At 45.5% G+C, this 22,843-nt stretch overlaps 2 protein-coding genes across 2 annotated transcripts in view; one reads left to right on the top strand and one right to left on the bottom strand.

Moving 5' to 3' along the window:
- DTX4 (deltex E3 ubiquitin ligase 4) overlaps window positions 1-16,090 on the top strand; it is a 36,050-nt gene extending 19,960 nt beyond the window's left edge. The window contains exons 6-9 of the mRNA XM_010385017.2: window positions 21-173; window positions 3,135-3,296; window positions 7,626-7,715; window positions 12,643-16,090. Of these exons, the coding sequence (XP_010383319.1) occupies window positions 21-173; window positions 3,135-3,296; window positions 7,626-7,715; window positions 12,643-12,876 (639 nt within the window). The 3' untranslated portion in view covers window positions 12,877-16,090. The remainder of the gene's footprint in view (window positions 1-20; window positions 174-3,134; window positions 3,297-7,625; window positions 7,716-12,642) is intronic.
- A 343-nt stretch (window positions 16,091-16,433) lies between these two features.
- On the bottom strand, window positions 16,434-21,008 carry LOC104679443 (macrophage-expressed gene 1 protein). The gene has a single exon (XM_010385016.2). The coding sequence runs from the start codon at window positions 20,872-20,874 to the stop codon at window positions 18,724-18,726; it is 2,151 nt and encodes a 716-aa protein (XP_010383318.1). The 5' UTR covers window positions 20,875-21,008; the 3' UTR covers window positions 16,434-18,723.
- Window positions 21,009-22,843: the final 1,835 nt, after the last annotated feature.

The raw sequence follows: 22,843 nt of genomic DNA, 5'->3' as shown, positions 1-22,843 counted from the left end.
TGTGTCTCCTCCCTCTCCAGGACTGCACCATCTGTATGGAACGCCTCACGGCCCCCTCAGGCTACAAGGGCCCGCAGCCTACGGTAAAACCTGACCTGGTAGGGAAGCTGTCCAGATGCGGCCATATCTACCACATCTACTGCTTGGTCGCCATGTACAACAATGGAAACAAGGTCAGTGCCAGCCTATGGAGCTCCTGCCACCCGTCCCACTGGGCTGTGGAGTAGCAAGATGGTGAAGGCCCTATAGGGCTCTTGCTCAAGTGATCTGGGAAATCTTAGCGATTACCCCTAGGCAAGAGTGAGGATCTTGGCTGTTCTCAGCAGGATCGGTTCTTTACTAAATTACGGTGCTGGTAAGACCCGTCTTCACCTTCCTTTTTGGGCTGTGCTATCTAACTCTCCATCTTCAGTGTCAGATCTAAGAGAGGGGTAGGTTTTTGTCCATGAGGGTTCTGAGGGGAGTGGCCCATTGTCATGGCCCATTGCTAGGTGAAGTGTGCTCCCATCAGTGAGAGAAAAGGAAGTTCTTATCACAGCTCTAGACCCTTGCTGAGTATTCGTTCATACCCTTGTAAATGCGTTTCCCAATCACCCTTTCTTCTCCAGGGATAGTGATTTTCAGCTATACTTCTCTTTGGACAATTTCAAAATACCCTTGATTGGCCCTTCAAAGGTACTAAAGACTGTTGCCAAAGTACACCTGGTAATCCCTGCCCTAGAATCCCACTGTTGGAAGAGGGGAAGGCTGTTTTGGATGCTTATTTATCTGACAATGCAATAGTATCTCCTCATTAGAGCTGGTTCTTTGGAGTCTGGAAGGCTCCATAGGTGATAATTCTCTCCTTACAATGTCTGAGCATTTCCTAAGTCATTGCCTCATGTTCTTTTCTATACCCAAGATAACTTTTACTCCCCATCTCCATGAGTTTAAATACTACTTCTTTCTTCATGCCAAGCTTAGATTACATGAGAGTCTGAGATATCCCTGATAGCTCCCAACCTCTCACTAAGCAAGAAGTTTGTCTGGGTTTCAGGGTCTGTTCTATACATCTGTTACTGTGGGAAAGAAGTAGAGGCAAGAGAGGTGGGAGATCTGAGCTTGAATCCTGGCTTATTAGCTGAATGACTTTGGGCAAGGTTTTCCAATCTCTTTGAGATTTCATTTTCCATCTGGAAGATGGAGATTAAAACTATACCTACTTTATGGGGTGTTATGCTATTATTATTCAAATTGATATCACCTTTGTATTAAAGGCTGTAATTTTCTCCTTCATCTTCATGTAGCCTATTTGATTGAAGTTCTCAAAGCACTTTCTTGGTGTCCCTGAGAGACATGCTTCTAGTGGTGGGTGGTCAGTCATTGATGGGGGATGCAAATCTGGATCACTTGCTCACTTTCCCAACCCTGGGCTAAAAGGTTTCATTGGGATCTTGCATTTCAAGAGGTTCTTTTGGGCTTAAAGGGGTTCCTTAGCACATTTGTTCCCTATTTGATGTCTATATTCAAGAAGAATATGGTAACTCTACTTTTATTTCCGTGGGGTTTTCAAAAAGGTTTCTCAAGAGTCTATGCTTTATTCTCTTTTGCACTAATACTTTGAAGCTTGTGTTTTTATTTTATCAAACACATGAGAGAAAAGGGCCCAGGAAGAAGGAGTGATTCACCCTAGGTCATGAAGCAAGTCAAGGCCAGAGCAGAGAGTGGGAGCCTGGTTTCAGAGAATAGTCACCCTGAATACGAGCTATTGCTTTAAGTGAGTAGACTGGAGAAGTCCCTAAATAGCTCAGCAGAGGATCCCTGTCTTCCTGAGGAGATGGGGATGTCCTGGCAAGCTTTCCTTCCCAGCTGCATAGCAGCACATTTTACACACGTCGCTCCCAGCCCATGCGCCTTCCTTCTCTTCACCCCTCCTTTTTGCGAGCCTGGGAATAGGATTTGGTGTCCAGGCCCTCCTCCAGGCAGCACCTCACCAGGCCCTGCAGTGAGACCATAACCCTGTACACCCCTGCATCCAGAACTGCCTCTTCCCACTAATGGAGCCACTGAGTTGCAATGCAAAGCTGGGGGTTTAAACAGACCCCACCCTGTGACAAGCAGCAAGTCCTTTAATCTTGCTGTGCCTCGATTTTCCTCTCTATAAAAAGGGACTAATAATTTCTTCCAGGCCAGTGTCAGAAGCTGAGGCCTAAATGAGACAAGAAATGTTAAACTCTCTTTATAGTATGATTTAAAGCACTATAATTACTGACATCATTCTCTCTTCTAGGTATTTGTGCAGACTTTACAATCTATCCTTATAAGCAAATTCATAGCTATTCTTCAAGGACCGTTTTCTTAAAGTTATCCTCACTTACTCCAGCTCTTAGTGGCCAGTTTCTCTTTTCATAGCAGTAGTTTCCAAACCTGTATGAGCACCAGTCTTTCCACAGAAATTGCAAAAATGCTGATAACATTTAGATACACCACCTGCTAAAAGCTTCCTATAGATTATCTCATTTAATTCTCTCAACAACCCAATGAGACAGATATTTTTTATCCTTCTCCTGTAAGGGAAACTGAGACTCAGAGAAGTTAATTAATTTGTCCAAGGTCACACAGCAGGCAGATGGCAGAGCTAAGAATTACGTCTAGGCAGCTTGATTTTCGCATTCACAGCCTAAACCACTACGCTTTGCAGCTTCCCAGTTCTTACTCAGTGGACCTGATGTGGGGCCCATGCATCTGTATGATTAACAAGCTCTGTGGGTGATTCTGATGCTCAGGAACTGGGCAGTTGCTGCTCTCCAGGTCTTGCTGTCCATTCCACCCATTTGGTACCAAGTAGCTGAATAATGACTCCCTGTGTCTGCTCCTGCCCTAGTGAGCTGGTCCCCTCCTCAGGGACAGGGGCTTCTCTTACATATCCCTCAGCATGGAGCATGGGACCAGTTGTGGAATTTACCTCCTGTTACTTTGAAGAAAGCAGAAAATAGCCTACGTGACTGGGCTGGGGGTGCAAAACTAAGATCTATCACTCATTAGGGCACACTTTGTCCCCCTGGCCCTTTATCTCTGGTACCTGTTGGGACTGGGTGGGGAAGTTATTACCAACACTGTTTCCCAATCTGGCTCTCCTGGCCTTGGCCCCTCAGGATGGGAGTTTGCAGTGTCCAACCTGCAAGACCATTTATGGGGTGAAGACAGGCACCCAACCTCCAGGGAAGATGGAGTACCACCTCATCCCCCACTCCTTGCCTGGCCACCCAGACTGCAAAACCATCCGGATCATCTACAGCATCCCCCCTGGTATTCAGGTGAGACTTTCTCTCAGGTGAGCCTTTCCCTCAGCCCTTGGTTTTTATTGTTCTACATGTTTGTAGGTAAAATGTTACATATGAAGAGTCTCCCTCCCACACTTGTCCCCCATCTACCCAGCCTCGCCCGCTGACACCACATCCCCGACTTCATCACCATTGTTCTGACTTTCCTATGTATCCTTCCAGGATTCTTTTTGCACATGCAACAGAGAACTGCATCCACCCCTCCCTTTTTTTTCCACAAACAGTGCCATTTAGGCACATTGTTTGGCTTCCTGCATTTTTCAGTTAACTATATAGTCTGTAGATCTTTCCACATCCGTATAGAGAGAGCTTCCTCGTCCTTGTGTCTGTGTAATCATCCATTGTATAAATGTACCACTATTTGCATTCAGCAGTCTCCATTTGATGGGCATATGGATTGTTGCCAGTCTTTGGCTACAACAAATAATGCTGGAATGAATAACCTTGTACACATGCGAATATATCTGTAGAATAATTTTCCAGAAGTGGAATTTCTTTGTCAAACGGTATTTGCACTTGTAATTTGATAGCTATACTTGGCTTTGATTTTGGTGGGCATTACTTTCCTCTTTTGATTCTTTGAAAGACAGTCCTGAAGAACAAATTTGAACACTATTCCTGCCAGTAAATGCAAATGTGGCACCTTCCTTTACACAATGAAGCTTTTTCTGAGTGTTCTGGGGCATTGACTGTATGCATTTCTTTAGCAAATATTAATTCCTCTTTTCCTCCCTCCTAGTTTTCTTCTTCCATTTTGTCTTTTATTTAACAAACATGTGAGTGTGGACTATGGTCCAGACATGTTCTAGACATTGGAGAAGCAATGAGCAAAGTAGACGCCATCCTTGCTCCTTGAAGCCCCTATTCTAATGGGGCCAGGAAGGCCATAAAGGAAACAGATGAATAAACAAGGTACTTCCAGATAGCAATCATCGATGTGGAGGAAATAAAACAGGAAGTTGTGATAGCCGGCAGAAGAAGTGAATAAATCGTGGTTCTTCCTGGAGGGGCTTACCAGCCAGTCAGGGGAAGATAAATGTACATCACTAATAAAACCTCTGAGATGCAGTGTAGACAAAGTGAGAACACAGGCCTTCAAAGTCCGATGGACTGGGTTCTACTTCCTGGCTGAGTCTTTATTAGCTGGTGCCTTTAGCCCAGGGGTTCCCAACCCTCAGGCCACAGAAGAGGCTGCACAGCAGGAGGTGAGTGGTGGGTAAGCCAGTAATACCACCTGTGCTCTGCCTTCTCCAGATAAGCGGCAGCCTTAGATTCTCATAGGAGCACAAACTCTGTTGTGAACTGTGCATGCGAGGGATCTAGGTTGCGCACTCCTTATGAGAATCTAATGCCTGATGATCTGACACTGTCTCCCATCACCCCCAGATGGGACCACCTAGTTGCAGGGAAACAAGTTCAGGGCTCTCACTGATTCTTCATTATGGTGAGTTGTATAATTACTTTATTATATATTACAATGTAATAACAATAGAAAGAAAGTGCGCAATAAATGTAACACTCTTACATCATCCCAAAACCATCCTCCACCACCCCGGTCCATAGAAAGGTTGTCTTCCACAAAACCAGTCCCTGGTGCCACAATGGTTGGGGACAGCTGTTTTAGACAACAGGCCCTTGACCTTTTGGAGCCTGATTTCTTCACCTGCACAGCCAGGAGCCCAATTGGCAGAGGTTTGGTGAGAATGGGAGATAACGTTTGTCTATGCGTATTGAAGGATGAGCACAGTGCCAAGGTGCTCCACACCTGGTTGTCAACATTATTTTAGGTCCTGCTTGTCATGGTAAAGAGGAGGGCTTATGTCTGTCTGTCTGGGAGGGTCAGAGGAGACTTTCTAGTGCTGGGAATTCTCTACTTGAGTCTAGAAAGACATGAAGAAATGGAGGAGAATGTTTTTAGTGGGAGGAAGTAAGAGGGTTGTAGAGGAAAAATGTGAGTATCAAAGGACAAGAAGGAAGGGTTTAATTTGGGGCTCAAGACTTGCAAGGAAGTACAGGGAGGAAGCATGAAGGAGGCTCAAGATTTGCAAGGAAGTAGAGGGAGGAAGCATGAAGGAGGTGCAGGGAGAAGACTAGGCCGTGAGGGAGGTTGCATCCAGATCATAGACGGCATTGAATACCAGGGCGGGAGTCATGGATTTTACTCAACAGCTATTGGGTGTGCAATTAGGAGTATGAACCACTGTGTGATTGGAATTATGCTCTAGGAAGGCTAGTCAGGCAAAAGAGTCGGGGATGGCCAGAGTGAAGGAGACCAATTAAAAGACCACTGCCACAGTCCAGGCCCTAGGAATGGGGCTCGAACAAGGGAAGGCCAGGATAAGGAAGAGAGAGATATGGGTGGATATGGAGTCAGGTGAGACTTCTCAAGTGTCTCAGAGGCAGTGAGTCAAGGTGATACAGACATGAATGAAAAAAACAGGACGTGGGAGAAACAGCCAATGGTCTGGTGAGCAGAAGAATAGACCGAAGCTTGCAAAGACAAACGTGGGGCTACCATTTCCTCCAGGATTAAAGAGCAGAGAGCCCGCACTAGGGGTTAGAGGTGGCGCATGCTGCCTTGACGGGTGCCGTGGTGGCTCCTCCTGAAAAACCCAAGCTCGTATCAAGGGAAATGCAGCTCTCCACTGTTAGGATCTACATTCATCCTTCAGTGTAAGTAGCAGGACACTCAAGGCCATGTCACTCAAGTTTCCAGGGACCACACAGGCATGCGCCTTTGTGAGGAGTGGAGACCTTCAAGCTCTGCATTCACTGCAGAGAACCATTCCCTTGGGGAGAAACTCTGGGTTGGGCTGAGGCAGAGTCGTGACTGCTCCACTTAGCAACAAGCTGGGAGGGCACAGCCGTGTTGGGTCAGTGCCAGGCAGGCGTCTAAGTTGGCCACACAAGCGACAGTCCCAGGCAGATCAGGAGCAGTCAGAGCCATGGTTAAAATAGGCCTTTCAGTCAGGCAACTTGATTTAGAAACAGCTGGGGCCATGGGAAGGTTGTAAATTTGTAGTGATTTCCTATGAATGTAAAATTCATAAATGCTGCATTCTGCATCTCCAAGAAGGCGTTGTTGCTTCTTTCAGCTCACGGTGACCTCTCCCTTCTCTGAGACCCCATTGCATTTACTGCGTCAAACCATAGGTGATCTTGAATCAGGTTAACTATTTAAGAAAATGGAAAACCACAGAATTCCGTATCATTTTGGAACCATGGTCCATAATAAGAGAGAAAGAAAAATCTGGGTTTTTTTCTTTCGTTTTTTCATTCATTTGTTCTTCCACACTCATTCATTTATTCAGGCAGGACATATTTGCTGATCATGTACATGAGAGCATGGAAGTATCAGTTTTATACTGGTTGAATCTAGAAGGGATTTTTAAAGAGGGTTCCATCCCTGAGGGGGTCAAGGATGCTCAGAAATCATAGACAAACCTTTGTATGGGGAGGGAGAGATTTGGTCATTGTTACCGGGAGAAAATTTGCCGCTTTTCATGAGCTTCTCAAAGGGGCCTGTGGACCCATTCTGAGCACTGATTAGGAAACCTGTTCTCACTCAACTGTTCTTCAGTTTTTTTCTCATCCAGTGGCCTGAGACTGCCTACTTAATAGGGTATTGGGTGGCAATAGCTGAAATGCTGTTAGAAGATTTTTAGTCCTGACCATCCCAATTCCTATTGTTAAAGAAGAAAACAAACAAAAACCCATAAGGACAAAAGAGAAAATCCACAAGAATCATTCAGAAAATTCTCTTGGCGTGCCTGGTAGCTTGGAGGCACTTTCTTTATTCTGTGTAGTTAAAAATCCAGAGTGTGCCTCAGGAAATCTGGGCTTCAGTTTTAGCAAAGCCGCTAATGTTACAGAAGCCACTTATCTTCTCTGCACTGCAGATTTCTTCTTTTGTAAGACAATAGATGATGAAGATGATGGACAATGATGTTAAACATTTACTGAGCCCTTACTACTTATCAGGCACTGCTCACTTAACATTTATAACAGCCCCCATAAGGGAAGGACTCTGCATCTTTCCTGTTAGAGAGTTGGGGAACAAAAGCCCCAAGAGAGGGTTCCAGCTAACACGGTGGGAGGTAGCAGCTCTGCATCCAAACCCAGGTCTAAGGACACAGAAACATGTGTTAAATGACCACTCACAGTGCTTTCTAGGTCTGTTCTCTCTTGAGGCGCTGTGGGAATTATTATTATCATTATTATTGAAATTATTCACAGCCTAACCCGCCTCTTATCAGAAATATTTTGAAAAATGCCATTTGTTTGCTTGCTTTCTGCTTTCAGGGACCAGAACACCCGAATCCTGGGAAGAGTTTCAGCGCCCGAGGCTTCCCACGACATTGTTACCTTCCGGACAGCGAGAAAGGGAGAAAAGTAAGACTGGAGGTTTCCACACAGAACTAGGTTTTAGACTAGATTGGGCAGTTTACTTTTATATCAAGGCCTAAAGTTTTACTTCTTACAATGCACAGACCAAACAGAACTGTGTCTCTTTTAACTCTAGATGCACATAGTAGCAAGGTCAAGTTTGAGTCAACCATAGGTGGGGTGGCTACGATTCGAATTTTTTTTTTTTCTTTTTTGCAGGCAGGTGGGAGTGGGACATTTAGTTTGTGTATTAGCCTGTTCTCACGCTGCTAATAAAGACATAAATGAAACTGGGTAATTTATGAAGGAAAGAGGTTTAATTGACTCACAGTTCCACGTGGCAAGGAAGTCCTCACAATCGTGGCAGAAGATGAAAGGCAACTCTTACATGGTGGCAGTCAAGAGAGAATGAGGGCCAAGTGAAAGGGGAAACCCCTTACAAAACCATCAGATCTTGTGACACTTACTCACTACCACGAGAACAGTATGGCGGAAACCGCCCCCATGATTCAATTCTCTCTCACTGGGTCCCTCCCACAGCATGTGGGAATTATGGGAGCTACAATTCAAGATGAGGTTTGGGTGGGGTCACAGCCAGACCGTATCAGTTTGTTCCTCTCTAGGGTATTACTGGCAATACTTTATCTATTTTAAGATCCTGTGTCGAGAGTCCTGCTGCTTAAAAGCTGGTCCTGGAACCAGCACCAGTGGCACCACGTAGGAGCTTGATAGAAACACAGAACTAGGAGCCCACTTCATCTGAACGAGATGCGTAGCTGATCTGACAACACATTGAAGCTTGAGAAACACTGGTCTGGGATAGGGATCTTAATATGTAGATTATATTCTTTTTATGTACTTTCATATCATTTGACTTTTTCCCAACAGGGCAGAGAAAACAATCATTGGATTTCTGGATTCCTAGTGATTCATGATTAGGCTTCCGTGGTTCTATGAACTCTAAAATTCGAATAAAAAATGTATGTTTGTATTTCTACGGATGAGGCCAGAAAATCGTTGGATTTTCAAAATCTTTCCTGATTTCAGAAGGAGTAGGAACCATTGATCTAAAGGGAGTACTGGGGGGAATATTGGACAAGATGTATTTCAGTGAGCTTTCTCTCCAAATTTCCGCAGCCTACTTCAACAAGTGTTTATTTGTCATGCACTTTGCATGTCAGCAGCTATGGCTATGTTGTTGCTGTGGGTCAGTGTCTTAGTCTGTTCTGGCTGCTGTAACATAGTGCCATACATGGGGTGGCTTATAAACAATAGACACTTATGGCTCACAATTCTGGAGCCTGAGAAGTCCAAGATCAAGGCACTGGTGGATTTAGTGTCTGGCTAGGACTTGTTCATATGAACCCATCCTGGTTTGTAAATGGTGCCTTCTCACTGTGTCCCCACATGGTAGAAGGGGGCAAGGGGTTTCTCTGGGGCTTCTTTTATAAGGGCACTAATGTCATCCATTTAGGGTTCTGCTGTCCTTACCTAATCACCTCTCCAAGGACCCACCTTGTAATACTGTCACCTTGAGGGTGAGGATTTCAACATAGCAATTTGGTGAGGACATATATTCAGACCGTAGCAGCAACTTCAGTCGGCTCCATGTGTCTTCCTGTTCTGGAGCCCAGGTGGAAGGAGCAGCCCTTCTGTGCCCCATGCCCTTCCCATGGAGGGGACAGAGGACAAACAGAGAACCCAAGTGGAAGTGTGTAATCCCATTTAGAGCTCCTGGGTGCTTGTTACTTCCACTCACCCTTCACAGGCCCCAACCAGTCCTGGGCAAGCCAAATAAGGGGTGGGACGGTGACCTTTCTACAGGGAGGCCCTTTGAGTTTCATGTCAAAGGGTATGGATATGGTCTCCCCCTACAGGTGGGAAGCAGGTATTTTTGAAGAAATAGACAACCACACAGAGAAGATGTGCGAGTGCAGTGTCCCCAGATTAGGGGTGAGGACCATCCCTGATACTGTTTACTTTGAAGAGCCTGATTTCTGTGCTTGAGCCCTGGAGCTACATCCCAACTCTTGGCGAAATGTCTCTACTGTAAAGCCCTGCAGTTAAAACTAGAATCCTGTTGCCAAGAGCTGCTTTTCTTCCAGGCCTCCCTCTTTATGTTAATGACATACTCAGAGTTCCTGGTACCCAGATGGGCACATGAACCTGTTCTTATCCACCTGTTCTTATCCACCGCATCTAGTTAGCTCATTCCTCCCTGCACTCACTGCCTTCCAAACCACTAGACTCCTCTTCTAACCCTGCCACTGCCAACATAGATAAGACTTCTTCATCTTTTACCTGCTACCAGGTTAGTTATCTCAAACAGTTTCTAGAATCAAGCTTTTTGTGTGTAAAAGAAATAAAACAAAGAAACAACAAAGTGCAGTCTTCTCAGCTTGACATATAAGACCTACTACAGTGTGAGTTAAACCTTCTCCTCACACCAATTTCTCATCCTTATCCTTCACATCTGCTGTTCCAGGAACCTAACATTGGACTTCATTGTAGATTGAGGTATAATTAGAGGATGGGCTTTGGAGCCAGACCAGCCTGGGTTCAAGTCCCATTTCTGCCATTTACTAGCTGTGGGAACTGGTTGGCTTCATGTCTTGAAGTCTCCGTTTCCTAATCTGTGAAACAGTGGTGATAATTTCCATCTGTATGGACAGGATGTTGGAAAAATTAAATGAAAATATCATTTGTAAAATGCATAGCACAGTGACAGCAATTGTAATCTATCCATGCCTTGGGTTTATATTTGTTTACTAGGTCTGCACATCCTTCTCTATTAATATACCCCAAATCCTTCCCTTCCTTTACTACTCAGCTCAGAAGCAACCTCCTCCATGAATTCTAGACTGATTCCCACCTGAGAGTCAACAGAGTGGTGATTCAGACCATGGGCTATGGAGTCAGGCAGTCCTGAAATCAATCCCTTAACCACGGCCCCCAGCCACTTACTAGCTATAAGACCAAGGCAAGTCTTTTACCTTTTGAGCCTCTGTTTCCTTGAGAGGGATAATGAGAGTCCAGTTTTCTGTCATTTAATGGCATGGATATCATTATTACTAGACAGCTTCATCATCATACAAACATCATAGAGTGGACTCACACAAAACTAGATGGAATAGCCTATTACACAGCTAGACAATATGGTATAGCCTATTGCTCCTAGGCTACAGACCTGTACACGATGTTATTTTATTGAATACCATAGGTAGTTGTATAATGGTAAGTATTTGTGAATCTAAACATCGAAGACTTATAGTAAAAATACAGTATAAAAGATAAAAGTGCTGTATCTGTATAGGGCACTTACCATGAATGGGACTTGCAGGACTGGAAGTAGTTTTGGATGAATCCGTGAGTGAATATGAAGGCCTAGGACATTGCCGTACACGACTAAAGACTTTATAAACACTGTACACTTAAACTACACTAAATTTATATACAACTACTTTTCTTTCTTCAATAATAAACTAACCTTAGCTTATTGTGACTTCTCCATTTAAAAACCTTTTACTTTTTTTAACTTTTGTTTGTAACAACACAGCTTAAAACACAAACACATTGTACAGCTGTAGAAAAATATTTAATCCTTATTCTATAAGCTTTTTTATTTTTAAAAATTTATTTATTTTTTTTTTACTTTTGAAACTTTTTGTTTAAAATGAATACATGAACCTTGAGCTACTCAGGGCAGAATCATCAGCATCACTGTCTTCCACCTCCATATCTTATCCCGCTGGAAGGCCTTGGGGACAGTAACAGGAATGGAACTGTCATCTCTTATGATAAGAATGCCTTCTTCTGGAATACCTCCTGAAGAAACTACCTGAGGCTGTTTTACAGTTAGCTTTTCTTTTTGTAAATAAGTAGGAGTGCACTCTACAATCATGATTAAAAGTACAGTATAGTAAGTCCTAGGGCAGTAGGAATTTCTCATCTCTATTGTAATCTTGTGAGATCACCATCACGTATGTGTTCAGTCATTGACCACAATGTCACTATGTGTGGCACATGGCCATACCTATATCCTCTGATTATATGTAACGATTACATGTCCCAATGCCCAGCACTTAGAAAGTAAGCACTCAGGAAATAGCAGCTCGTATTTCTAATGTCTGCTTTTATTACTAACACTATTATGGTTTCCTCTCCTCCAGCCCATACCATGTTTACTTACAGTAGTTCAGTTTTGAACCCAAGACATTTGCATTGGATGCTTTTTCTTCATGCTGGACACTACTCTGACCAAGGCCCGGAACAGGGCATTAGGCATTGGTCTTGCTCAACAAACATTTTTTAAATTTAACTGAGTTAGAACATTCTGCAAGCCCCAAAACTTTCTTTGAGCCTCAGTTTTCTCACCTCGAGAAAGTCAAAGTGCTCCAAGATGTCACTAGAGAAATATTGCACAACTTCAGCTTTGGGTAAATTAATACTACATTGAGGTAGTGATGGTGGTAATGAAGGGCAGAGCTTCAGAAGTTCTGCAAGATTCAGAAGATCATAAGCGCCTTCAACTCCTAGATCCTATCTTTGAAAATGCAGCTGTTATGTTGGCAGATAACATTTATCAATTAGCGCACTGTAGGCACTGGTGTGAAAATACTTTTCATGTAGTGTACAGTAAGATGTTCACAACATTTAGAGGCAGATTGTACCATTGCCATTTCATAAATAAGAAAATTAGTGTTCAGAGAGGTGCTATAACTTCTCCAAGGTCACACAGTTATTCAGTGACAGAGCCGGGACTCAGCCTGTAGCTCCCAAACTCCAAGTCCAAATCTCTTTCTTTCCCCTGGGCGCTTAGGGTATCATGATGCAAGAAGGGATGGGGCCCTTGGGAGGATTCTCTACCATCCAAGGGATAGTCTTTGACTGCCAATTAATGTCTGCTTTTCATAACCCACTTTCGTCCCTCTAGGTTCTGAAGCTGCTGCTCGTGGCCTGGGATCGCCGCCTCATTTTTGCCATTGGCACCTCCAGCACCACAGGGGAGTCAGATACTGTCATCTGGAATGAGGTCCACCACAAGACAGAGTTTGGCTCTAATCTCACTGGCCATGGCTACCCAGATGCCAATTACCTGGATAATGTGCTGGCTGAACTGGCTGCCCAGGGCATCTCTGAGGACAGCACTGCCCAGGAGAAGGACTGAGGCCAGAAAAGCTTTGAGGTGGGAGGGGTCTTGGGGACTGCAGGACAGGAAGTGAGGAGAGTGAGTCAATGTAGAAGAAGTTGGTGTCCTGCCCTCCCAACTTTCTATCTTCCCCTCCTGCCCCGTGTCCACCCCTCATCCCTCCCAATCACAGCTGGAGCCAGACTGAATATAGTGACATCATTCATAAACCTTATCCAACACAAAGGGAGAGGGGATGAGGGCCATCCTGGGTCTGTTCCCATGGAGTTTTTGATGCTGGGTAGGCAAGAATCCCCTCCCTACCCCACCTCCCAAGTAGGGGCATGGTCAACACACCTGGTGTATGGGCAGTGCCTGGGCCTCAGCCGGCTTCTTGCTACTTCCACTCTGCTTTGAGAGTGGAGTTTCTGCTATTCTCCCTCTGCTGGAGCCAGGGAGCTCTCACTGTGCAAGGTTAGGGGGGGCAAAGGGGTGAACTGCTAAACTGCTGTGACTTCAGAAATGGATGCCTTGGTGTAGAGCGAGGAAGCACTCCTTCCCAAGAGGGTCAGAGAAGGAAAAGCCTCTGGGAGCACATTCCGCTCTCATCACAGTCCTTGGCTTCTCTGGGCCCTCCTCTCCTCCTCACAGCTCCGAACTGTCCAAAGAGGCATCTGGTTCTCTCATGTGGATGGATGGACTCTGGGGTTCCTCTTTGGGGTAGCATCCCATGATGCTGTTTCTAGCCCCTCTCTGATCAAACCAGAGCCTGCATCCCACTGAGCATCTGAACTGTCCTCAGGGAGAGGAGCCCACAGCCTTCTTCTCAACTCATTCTAGACCAGCTCAAAGATTCCATGAGTTTCATCAAGTCACTGTGAGTGGAGCCCATGCTGGGTTCTGTGCCCTCTGTCTGTGCATGCGTGTGTGGGGGGGGGGGGGGGGGAAGGGGGCGTGTGTGCATCGCTGGGCCAGCTTGATGGGAAGGCCCGTCATTTCCCTGCACTCTGTTTTGCAAGATGCCAAACCCCAGTTCTGATGGGGCTCCAACAGCCAGGCTGTGGTCTTTTGATGTTCCTCACCTGTTGCCAACCTATCCCACAGAGAACGGAAACCCCAATGGAGACAGAACTGTGCCTGGGGAGATGCAATGAGGTGAGCGTTGGACTCATCCTTTTATATTTCTTTTCAAGATTGGAGCAGAGCTCATCTCCATCCAGTCTTGTTTCTATGAAGGCTTCAATCTGTTTCCATGCAAATTTGCTAATCAGAGCCCAGAGCTGCTGGGTCCCTCATCTCCCTCATCTATTATAGATTGACTTATAGCAGGGAGAGAACCTCTTTAGCTCATTCCTAATGGGGATGGGACCACGGTACAGTCTGGTCCAATCTGCATCTTGGTTGTGTCCCAAGACCCTGTCTCCTCCCCAACATTCTTATTGCCTTTGGCTCCCAGTAAGGAATGAATTGGGGGCCAGGGAGGAGAAAAGGGGGGATCAGAAAGGGAAACCGAATTCCCCCTTTGAAAGTGGGTTCTTTGAACTATGTGTTTGGGGGAAGTTCCTCTGGATACTAATTTGAATTTATATACCTCATGTTTTGGGGGTTTGACGTATATATATATATGCATATATCTTTCATAATATTTGGAAGGTTTTTGATGCTAGAAAAATGGAAACAAGAAAACCTTCAAAAATGGTACTTTGATGGGAACTGGAGGCCAGGCTTTCATAAAAGCCAGCACCATAGCTGCTTGCTGTTAGGCCTCCAGCCATTTTGACGTGGGTGTGGATAGTCGATTCACCTGCCTGTCACCCAGTTCTGTGGATGTGCTGGTGCTGAGCCTTTGCTCTCTTTCCAAATGGCTACAGGGATGTTGATCAGCTCCACCAGAGGGAGCTCTGATGGGAGGAATTGTTCTGCCATCCTTGTCCCTGTGTCTCCTGTCAGCAGGCAGCCATTATATCTCACCAGCAGACCAGGAGACTGGTCCCGAGCTTACTGCACCACAGGGCAATTTCCTGCCATAGTCAGGAAGGAAACCCCTGAACTAAATGGAAGAGACATCCCTGCGGTGTTTAATGTCACACCCCTGCCCTTTGTCAAGTTACCATGTGCCAGAGATTACTTGGAGAGCCTCATGCCGCCTCTGCCTTCAGCACACTGCTCAAGTATCTGCTGAGCTTGATACTTGGCTGCAAGGGTGCAGAAATAGGCTGAGGGTTCTTGGGAAGAAAGACACGATGAGGCAGTAGGAGGTGGGGAAGAAAAGAAGACAGACTTTCACAATGGAATTAGGCAGTGGGGAGAGATCAGTTTCCCCACATCAGGGAGAAGAAGGTATAGGTGGGGAAGGGGGTGGCCGGGAGCAGAAGGAAGAGGACTCCAGATGGAAAGGGAGCCGCCGTGCACGTGGCAGTACCACTTGGAGAGGTCGTCTTCATACCATCAAGCCTTTTCCCCTGGGCTTTTGATTATATCTGTGCCCAATTTCTTGTCCTCTCTGCAGATGCTCAGTAGGGGCTACCTCATTCTCGTGCTGTTCTTGTGTGGCTTTCTGGGCAGTAGGGATCTTGAACTTCCTTTCTAACACTGTGCCAGGCAAGGCAGGGAGCATTCCTCTGCCCTTTCTCTTGTGCCAACCTGGAAAGGTGCGGTCTAGATTTCAGTGAGAACCCTGCCAGCCGAGCCCTGTGCACCCACTACCTTAACACAGAGTATGTTCCCACCAGAACCCCTGCTGTGTTCTCCCGGCCCAAGTAGGGGATTCCATGCCTTCCCTTTCATGGTCTTAGCACCAGCAGCCTAGTTTCTCCCTTCCAGAGTCTCCAGGGATGACGAATTGGATTGGAGACAAACCTCATCAGATGCTCATCCCCTAAAAGGTTAAGTGTGTATTTGTGGCTGTGGTGCCTTTGTGTTTTCATTCTCTTTCCCTTTTTGTAAAATTTGGTCGTCTCTGTGGTTTTATACTTGGTCAAAAGTACTCATCTTGGTATTGCACTGTTGTATGCATGAGAAAAGTGGGGGAAGGCTCATGTGGTACAAGGAAGGACCCCTGACCCATTTCCTTCTCTGTGGTCCCCGGCATTAGATTGGGGGTTCTGGGAGAGGCAGGTGAATGTCCTAATGTGAATTGTTCTGTTTGTAACTGGAGTGTTTTGAAGTCTTTGGTGTTGCTCTGAGAGAGGACATCGCCACCTGGTGCTCATGAGGTGTCTGTGCCGAACAATAAATGGCAAATGAACAACCACAAAATTGTTGCTGTTGTTGACCTTCTGCTTTTTGTAGATGAGTGCACCTATCTGTGAGGGATTTGGGTTACCTCTCTGAGTCTGTGAGCAACCACAAGCCCTTCCACTGGATGGGGGAAGCCCCTCCCCCACCACTTAAAAACAAATTTTCCACATATTACCCACCCACACATTTGACCTGGCTAGACTCTTCCTGCGACTAAAGGAACAGACCACATGGCCGCGAAAATGAGTAAGTGAATGTGTGGGAGAAAAAAACACTTTTAAAATCACGAATATTCACTTTTAAAGGTCCCTTTGCCTGACTACAATATAGTATGTGTTTAAATGGTTTACAGGCTGTTGTTTCTCAAATAAATGTTTAATGTTAATCATCCCCAAACTGACAAGAACACAAAAATAAAATGCAAATGCAGAGCCACCTTTGTCACCCAAATCTGTGTCTATTTCTGATAGTCCATGGTATGAGGTTTTCTTGAAAGCCAAGGTTGGTCTCCCCACAGACCCCAGCCTAAGACCACCAGTTAGGAACCTGGGACTTGGAAGGCAGAGCCTGTGAGCTCTTCCATCAGGGATCAGACTCTGCAAAATGATTTGATGAATGCAACCGGCAGACTCCCATGTTCTAACTTCACATGCATGAGCTGTTGGACAGAGAGTTCCTTAGTACATATTTTAATGCATATTTATGTGCAATCTTGTTGATAGGAATATAAGTTTGTAAGGAACTTTTCATTTCAATACACAGTGCATTAAAAGCCTGGGAATTTGGGGCTATATTTTTCCTTTCTGACTCAATAATCTTCAAAGAATTCATAGGAAAGTCAGTATTTGCAGACAAGTGGTTAACTTGGCTAAAATGTACAAAACACCCAGAACCCACAAAACACTCAGAGGTTTAGGAGAATGTTTTAATGCTTAAGAGGCAGGATTAAGTGAAGAGATTAAAGAAATCAGTGTCCCTGGCTGGGCAGTCAGGAGAGCAGGGCTCAAATTCTGTGACTCACTTCTCTGTGTCTCAGTTAGAAATGAATGAGGATCCTGGTTCCCACCTTCCCACACGCTGTGATGCTTCAGACTCCTTGGTGAAGGGCCTCTTCTCAGCCCAAGATTTTGATTGTGAACATTAACAAAGAGAATAGTCATCCTCCACAGAAGATAATTCATTAATGACATTCGATTCAGTGAATAAATATAGTATTTAAAAAAATATTGTAGGGGGATCATGAAAGTAGTGGAGGTAATTGCAATCAGGAGAGATTGGTATTAACATTGAGCAAAGTCCCAACTATTGCCAGATGACAATTATGCATCCTGCTAGATGCCCCAGGGCTCTCAGCCTGGAACTGAAATAAATGTGTTACAAGTGGTGCTGGATGCCTTTTTCAGTTCATTTGAAAACATGGATTTGATCATGTCAGTTCCCTTTCTGCTGGAAAAAAAAAGTAGCTTGCATAATTGGTGTTAACTACTCTGTTTTGATTCTACAGAGTAAGTAATACTTAAATGTGGTCTTACTTTAACTTCTTGCCTGTTTTACCCCCAGAACAATGCAGACTTATTGAAATGTGGAGTGTGTGTGTGTGTTCATATAACAGGAGGACAGGAATAGTAAGGACCCAGAACAATGCAGACTTATTGAAATGTGGGGTGTTTGTGTGTGTGTGTGTGTGTGTGCATGTGTGCATGTGTGTGTGTGTTCATATAACGGACAAGAAACGTAAGGACCTAGAACAATGCAGAATTACTGAAATGTGGGGTGCATGTGTGTGTGTATGTGTGTGTGTGTGTGTGTGTGTGTGTTCATGTAACAGGACAGGAAAGGTAATGACCATCCGTGGAAGATGAAGCGGTAGTACTCAGCACCAGAATTTTTTTCAGTTTTTACCCATCTTTCATTACTCCTTGTCTCCAAATCATCCTTTCCTCTTTGACCCACTAATAGAAGTTTACAAGTTAAAATATTTTCTGAGGACTTGATGACACCAGTCAGAAGTCCAAGAGTGGTCTGGTGTAAGGGAGTGTGCATCAAGGGGCAGCTGGAGAAAGTGGAATCGGCACAGGCAACATCTTTCTTTTCAGATGTTTGAGGTGACTCCGAGTAGATAACAGTCTGTCAACATAGAGCCCTCACAGTTAAAAAGCAGTAACCAATCAAGACTTGTGTCTTTTCGGGACTCTTCTGGGCTCTAAGAGTGTGAAATTCAGACAGCTTTTTAAAAATAAAAATAAAGGGAGGGTAGTTGTTACAGGCAGAAACTCTCAGAGCTCACAAATTGGAAACAACTGCAAACTTCAGAGTAAATTCATGGCTTCCAAATCCAAATGTTAGCATTCTCCCTCCTCTATTTTTACACAAATGCATTCAGGTGAAGACAGCGGCACACACTGGGAAAGGACATCTGCTTCCTATTTTAGTCCCAGAATGGCTTTTGCTTCTACTCCCAACTGTTCCCTCTCCCCAATCCCACCCTTATCCATGTAACAGTGTGAATTTCCTGGCCCAGAGACTTAAACAAGAAGTCACAAATATACCTACTTTTGGTTGCACATGCCATTTCAATGTTTAGGAAAACAGAGTGGTCAGCAGTGACCACACTGGAGATGAGAGAAACCATTTTCGGGGAGAGATTTAAGCTGGACTCCGCCCCTGCTCTTCGTCAGGCGTGTCTCCAGTTGCTGCAGTGCCTGGAACCAAACTCTGCCTTTCCTCAATTTCCTGATATGTTTTCTTCTTGAACTTCCGGGTGCCGTAGATGGCCAGGGTGATAACAAGAGCCAGAATGGTGGTGACCCCCACTGTGACCCCAGCTGCAGCCCCTCCTGACAGACCACCACCATTCCCATGGATGACATTCATGGCCCTCCGCAGCTCTATCGGCTCTCCCAGCCTCCACTGGTGGGTCTGGGAGTCTTTAATCCAGGATCTCGCATTCTCAGAATTGGTCACTATGACAGTATTGGTGGCAGCCTGACTCATGAGGGGTGGCCGGGTGAAAGGTGGGAGCCTGGCAGGGGGCAGGGACCCTCCTGTAAAAAGCCCGGATTTGACACAGTAGGACACTTGGCATCCGTCGCTGATGAGGGCTAGGTGCTGGCTGAAGCCCCCAGGGCACTTTTTCAGAGATGGTGCCTCTAAATCTCTAGATATAGCAGGATCTACCAGGGGGTTCCCAACTGTGCAGCTAAAGAACCCACCAAAGGGGACTGCAAACCTGCTTCCCAACTCATAGTCCTGAGAAACACATACCTTGAGGTTTTCAAAGAGTCTCAGTGGAAAATAGCCGGCTGGGCATGACTGTGCATTTGTCATGGGGTTTATGCTCTTGCTGCTGAAGAGGCCTCCGAAAAGCAGTCCTGAGTTCTCAGGTACTTGGCTACTGGCCACACACCAAAAAGCCCTAAATTCAGCCTTTGCCACCTGGAACACATCTTCACACACGGTCTTGCAGAAAACAAGGAGAGTGCACTTTCGATGACACTCCAGGTGGTTGTAACCCTCCTCGTGGATCTGGGATAGCAAGTGCACTGGGGAGTAGCCAGAGGGGCAGGAGAAATCACCAGTAAGTGGATTCTTCTGCTCCAACTTTTGGCAGAGGAGGACATCCCTACTCCCTGAGAGCTGAGTGCATTCCTGATAAACCCCACCGAAAGAGAAGTTGGTCATTTTCCCCTCGCAGGAGCCATCATCCATGTTGGCCTGAAAATTGAAGTTAGGAGAATTGAGATCTGTGCAGCCAGGGTAGGTGTTGAACATGTAATAGCGCTTCACAGCAGTTTCCACCGTCTTTGACACCTTCCTCACCAGGGGGCCTGGCAAGTCAGGCAACATGTTGGGGTTGATGAAGAAATGCAGCGGCAGGCCAGAGCGGTCGATGGCCACCAGGTGGTTGGTGATACCCTGCTGCCAGACCTGGAGGGTGATGCCTGGGTAAAAAGGAACCCCTCCGATGCTCTGCACCCTGGAATTGGTTCGGTTTGAGAGGTAGCCTTTGGTGAGGATATTCTGCAACGTATAGTTTTCCTCAAATTTGAAGTTCACGGTGTTTTGGAAGGCAAGTCCAGCAGAGGCAGTCACGGCACTACGACTGCTCTGGCTGTCTTGGAGGAAGGAGGTCTTGATGTGGTCCTCCTGAATAAGAGCAGCCCCAGCGTCGACACTGGTGATGACATGGGTGCCATAGTTGAGGACCAGGAGTTCTGCCAGGTAGGTGGCCATCCTCGTCTGGTTGTTCTCTAGACGGTCAGAGATGTCAAGGAGCTCCTTCCTGAAACCTGAGCTTAGCTCTACAGTTGGGTTGATTTTGACTGTGTAGACGAGGTTTCTTACCTGAACTCGGGTAGTTATAGCTTGGTCCTTCACTTGGAGGGTCTTCATCCTCTGGAACTCAGCAGAGAACTTGCCATTGACTTTGGAAAAGAGAGAGAGATCTGTGTTGATGGAGTAGGAAGTGCTGCTCTGGTAATTAACCCAAGATTCCAGGATTTCTGAGTTCATCTCCAGGTTGCTCTGTTTCTGGGGAATGGTGAAGATTTCATCAGGGGTGATATACTGTCCATCCTCAGTTGTCCTGCAGTTGGTGTAAGTCAATTCCATAACCCGTCCCATGTCCACATTACGCAGATTGTCCCAGCCCCCTCCAGGTAGGACTTCCAGGACAGGCAGTTTCAAGGCATCCTTGCATTTTTGAACTCCAGCTTCATCTGTCTCTCCCAAAGGCTTGCCTGATGTAGCCCATGCTGCCACTGCCCAGAAGAGGATGGTGGCCCTGAAGCTGTTCATGGCTCAGACAGCCCCGGCCACTCGCCAGCCCTACACAGCGGCCAGCAAGCTTTGGGCAACCTAAAATGTAGAAAACAAAAGCAGATGGTGAAGCAGAAAACTCATCGGTTCTCTAAAAGCTACCAGTTCCTCTTTAAGTTGGTTTAATTACAAAATGGGGAAACGAGAGTTGGTTGGAATACTAAAGACCGCCAGTTCTTTGAAGAATTTATGCCATACTGAACATGCAAACACAGCCCTACATGCCTAACAGTTAACTATCCTAATCTTCCCCCAGCCCTGACTGGTTACTCTGCTGCAGGGACGTGCACTTAGAAAAAAAATCCTGGCCCCACACCCTACTGCTTCCTCCACCAGAAAGTTTGGCTTTGCTTTTTGCTCACGCTCTTAGACTTGAGGTTTCATATTTTTCCTGACTGCTGTCTCTTGGAACTCCAACACCAGTTTCCTTTTACTGTATATGCAGAGGCAAATGACCACACCACCCTGAGTGAAACACCCTGCCTCCACCATATCTGTGCAAGCTGTTAGTCAAGGCCAACCCTGGGTTTCCTCTTTGCCTGAGGGTGGAGGCTGTTTCCACAAAAGAAAGGAGTGAAACTCTTGGACACTTGTCCTGTGGGTTTCACTGTTACGAACCATAACAGTTCCGTCTTTGGGGATGGCATTGTCTGGAGCAGAGCTGACGGGCCCTGAAGAGGATTCGGTTGCAATATGCTGGGAAACCCCGATTTGCATTGTCCTAAGCATGCAGAATGAGGGCAAGGAACCCCTACAGTGTGTTGTTTTCATTCAGATAGAAATGTTCAAGACAAAACCACACTATAATCTATATTTTGATTTGCCAGTAGCAGGTAGGGGCCAAGGAACACATGTGTATGTGTACACACATTTATATATCCTCTGCGGGTGTGCATTTTACAGGAAGTCAGTACCTGTTATACCTTTAATTTTTCATTCCATTGCTAAGTGTGTGTAATCAGTTTAGGTGCATAAAAAAGAATGTGGCTCTTCATTACCCAATATTTTTTCTAAAAGCAACAATTCATTTGCTATATCATTAGGAGAATATAATTACGTGAGCTTCTTTTCAAGTTCCAATGCCAACTCTATTACAGCCCATAATTTAAAACAATGGTGCCAGGTTTGGTTGAAACCCAACTCTGTTAATTCTTCGGGATAATTAGACTGTGTCTTAGTATGCTTAGTGGTAGCCAGGGAATCCAGAGGACTTAATGAAGCTCCCAATCGCATCCTTAACATTCCCAAGATTATACCATGAATTAGATACAATACTCAGACTGAAAAAGTCATGTTGCAATTCACAGGTATCACTACACCATTACCTGTATGCATCCTGAAGGAAGGTTCCGAGGAATTGAATTCCTCTGTTGGTTATTAATGCAGATAAGAAGTGTTTTTAGAAAGAATGAGGCTAGTTACCTTCCTTCCCAGGCTGGGCTTCACCAGTTATTATCAAAACCATGATGGTGTTCTGTAAATCTAGAAATACTGCATTCTGGGTCTATTTTTTTCTTCCAAGATAGGGTCTTGCTTATTGCCCAGGCTTGAGTGCAGTAGCTATTCACAGACATGGTCCCACGACTAATCAGCATGAGAGTTTTGACCTGCTCCATTTCCAACCTGGACCGGTTTACCCTTCCTTAGGCAACCTGGTGATTCGCTCCAAGGAGGTCACCATATTGATGCTGAACTTAGTGCAGACAACCAACTGGCATAGCACACTACAGCCCAGAACTCATGGATTCAAGCAATCCTCCCACATCAGCCTCCCAGGAATCTGGGACTGCAGTCATGCACTACCACACCTGGCCATTCTGGGTCTATTTGTGCCACAGTTAACATGCTTCTGGGAACTGACACCAGCCACCCAAGAGGGATTAATTTATGAGCCAGTGCCCAGTCTATATTTGACTAGAGAACCAAACCTTTGCACAGGATGTTCTAG

Source organism: Rhinopithecus roxellana, chromosome 15 (assembly GCF_007565055.1).
Source record: "Rhinopithecus roxellana isolate Shanxi Qingling chromosome 15, ASM756505v1, whole genome shotgun sequence".
Classification (NCBI taxonomy): Eukaryota; Metazoa; Chordata; class Mammalia; order Primates; family Cercopithecidae; genus Rhinopithecus; species Rhinopithecus roxellana.
Note: the sequence above shows the minus strand (reverse complement) of the source record. Positions and strands in the feature narration are given on the sequence as shown.

Coding starts and splice junctions, on each gene's coding strand:
- LOC104679443 (XM_010385016.2), bottom strand. CDS start 20,874: ATGAACAGCTTCAGGGCCACCATCCTCTTCTGGGCAGTGGCAGCATGG.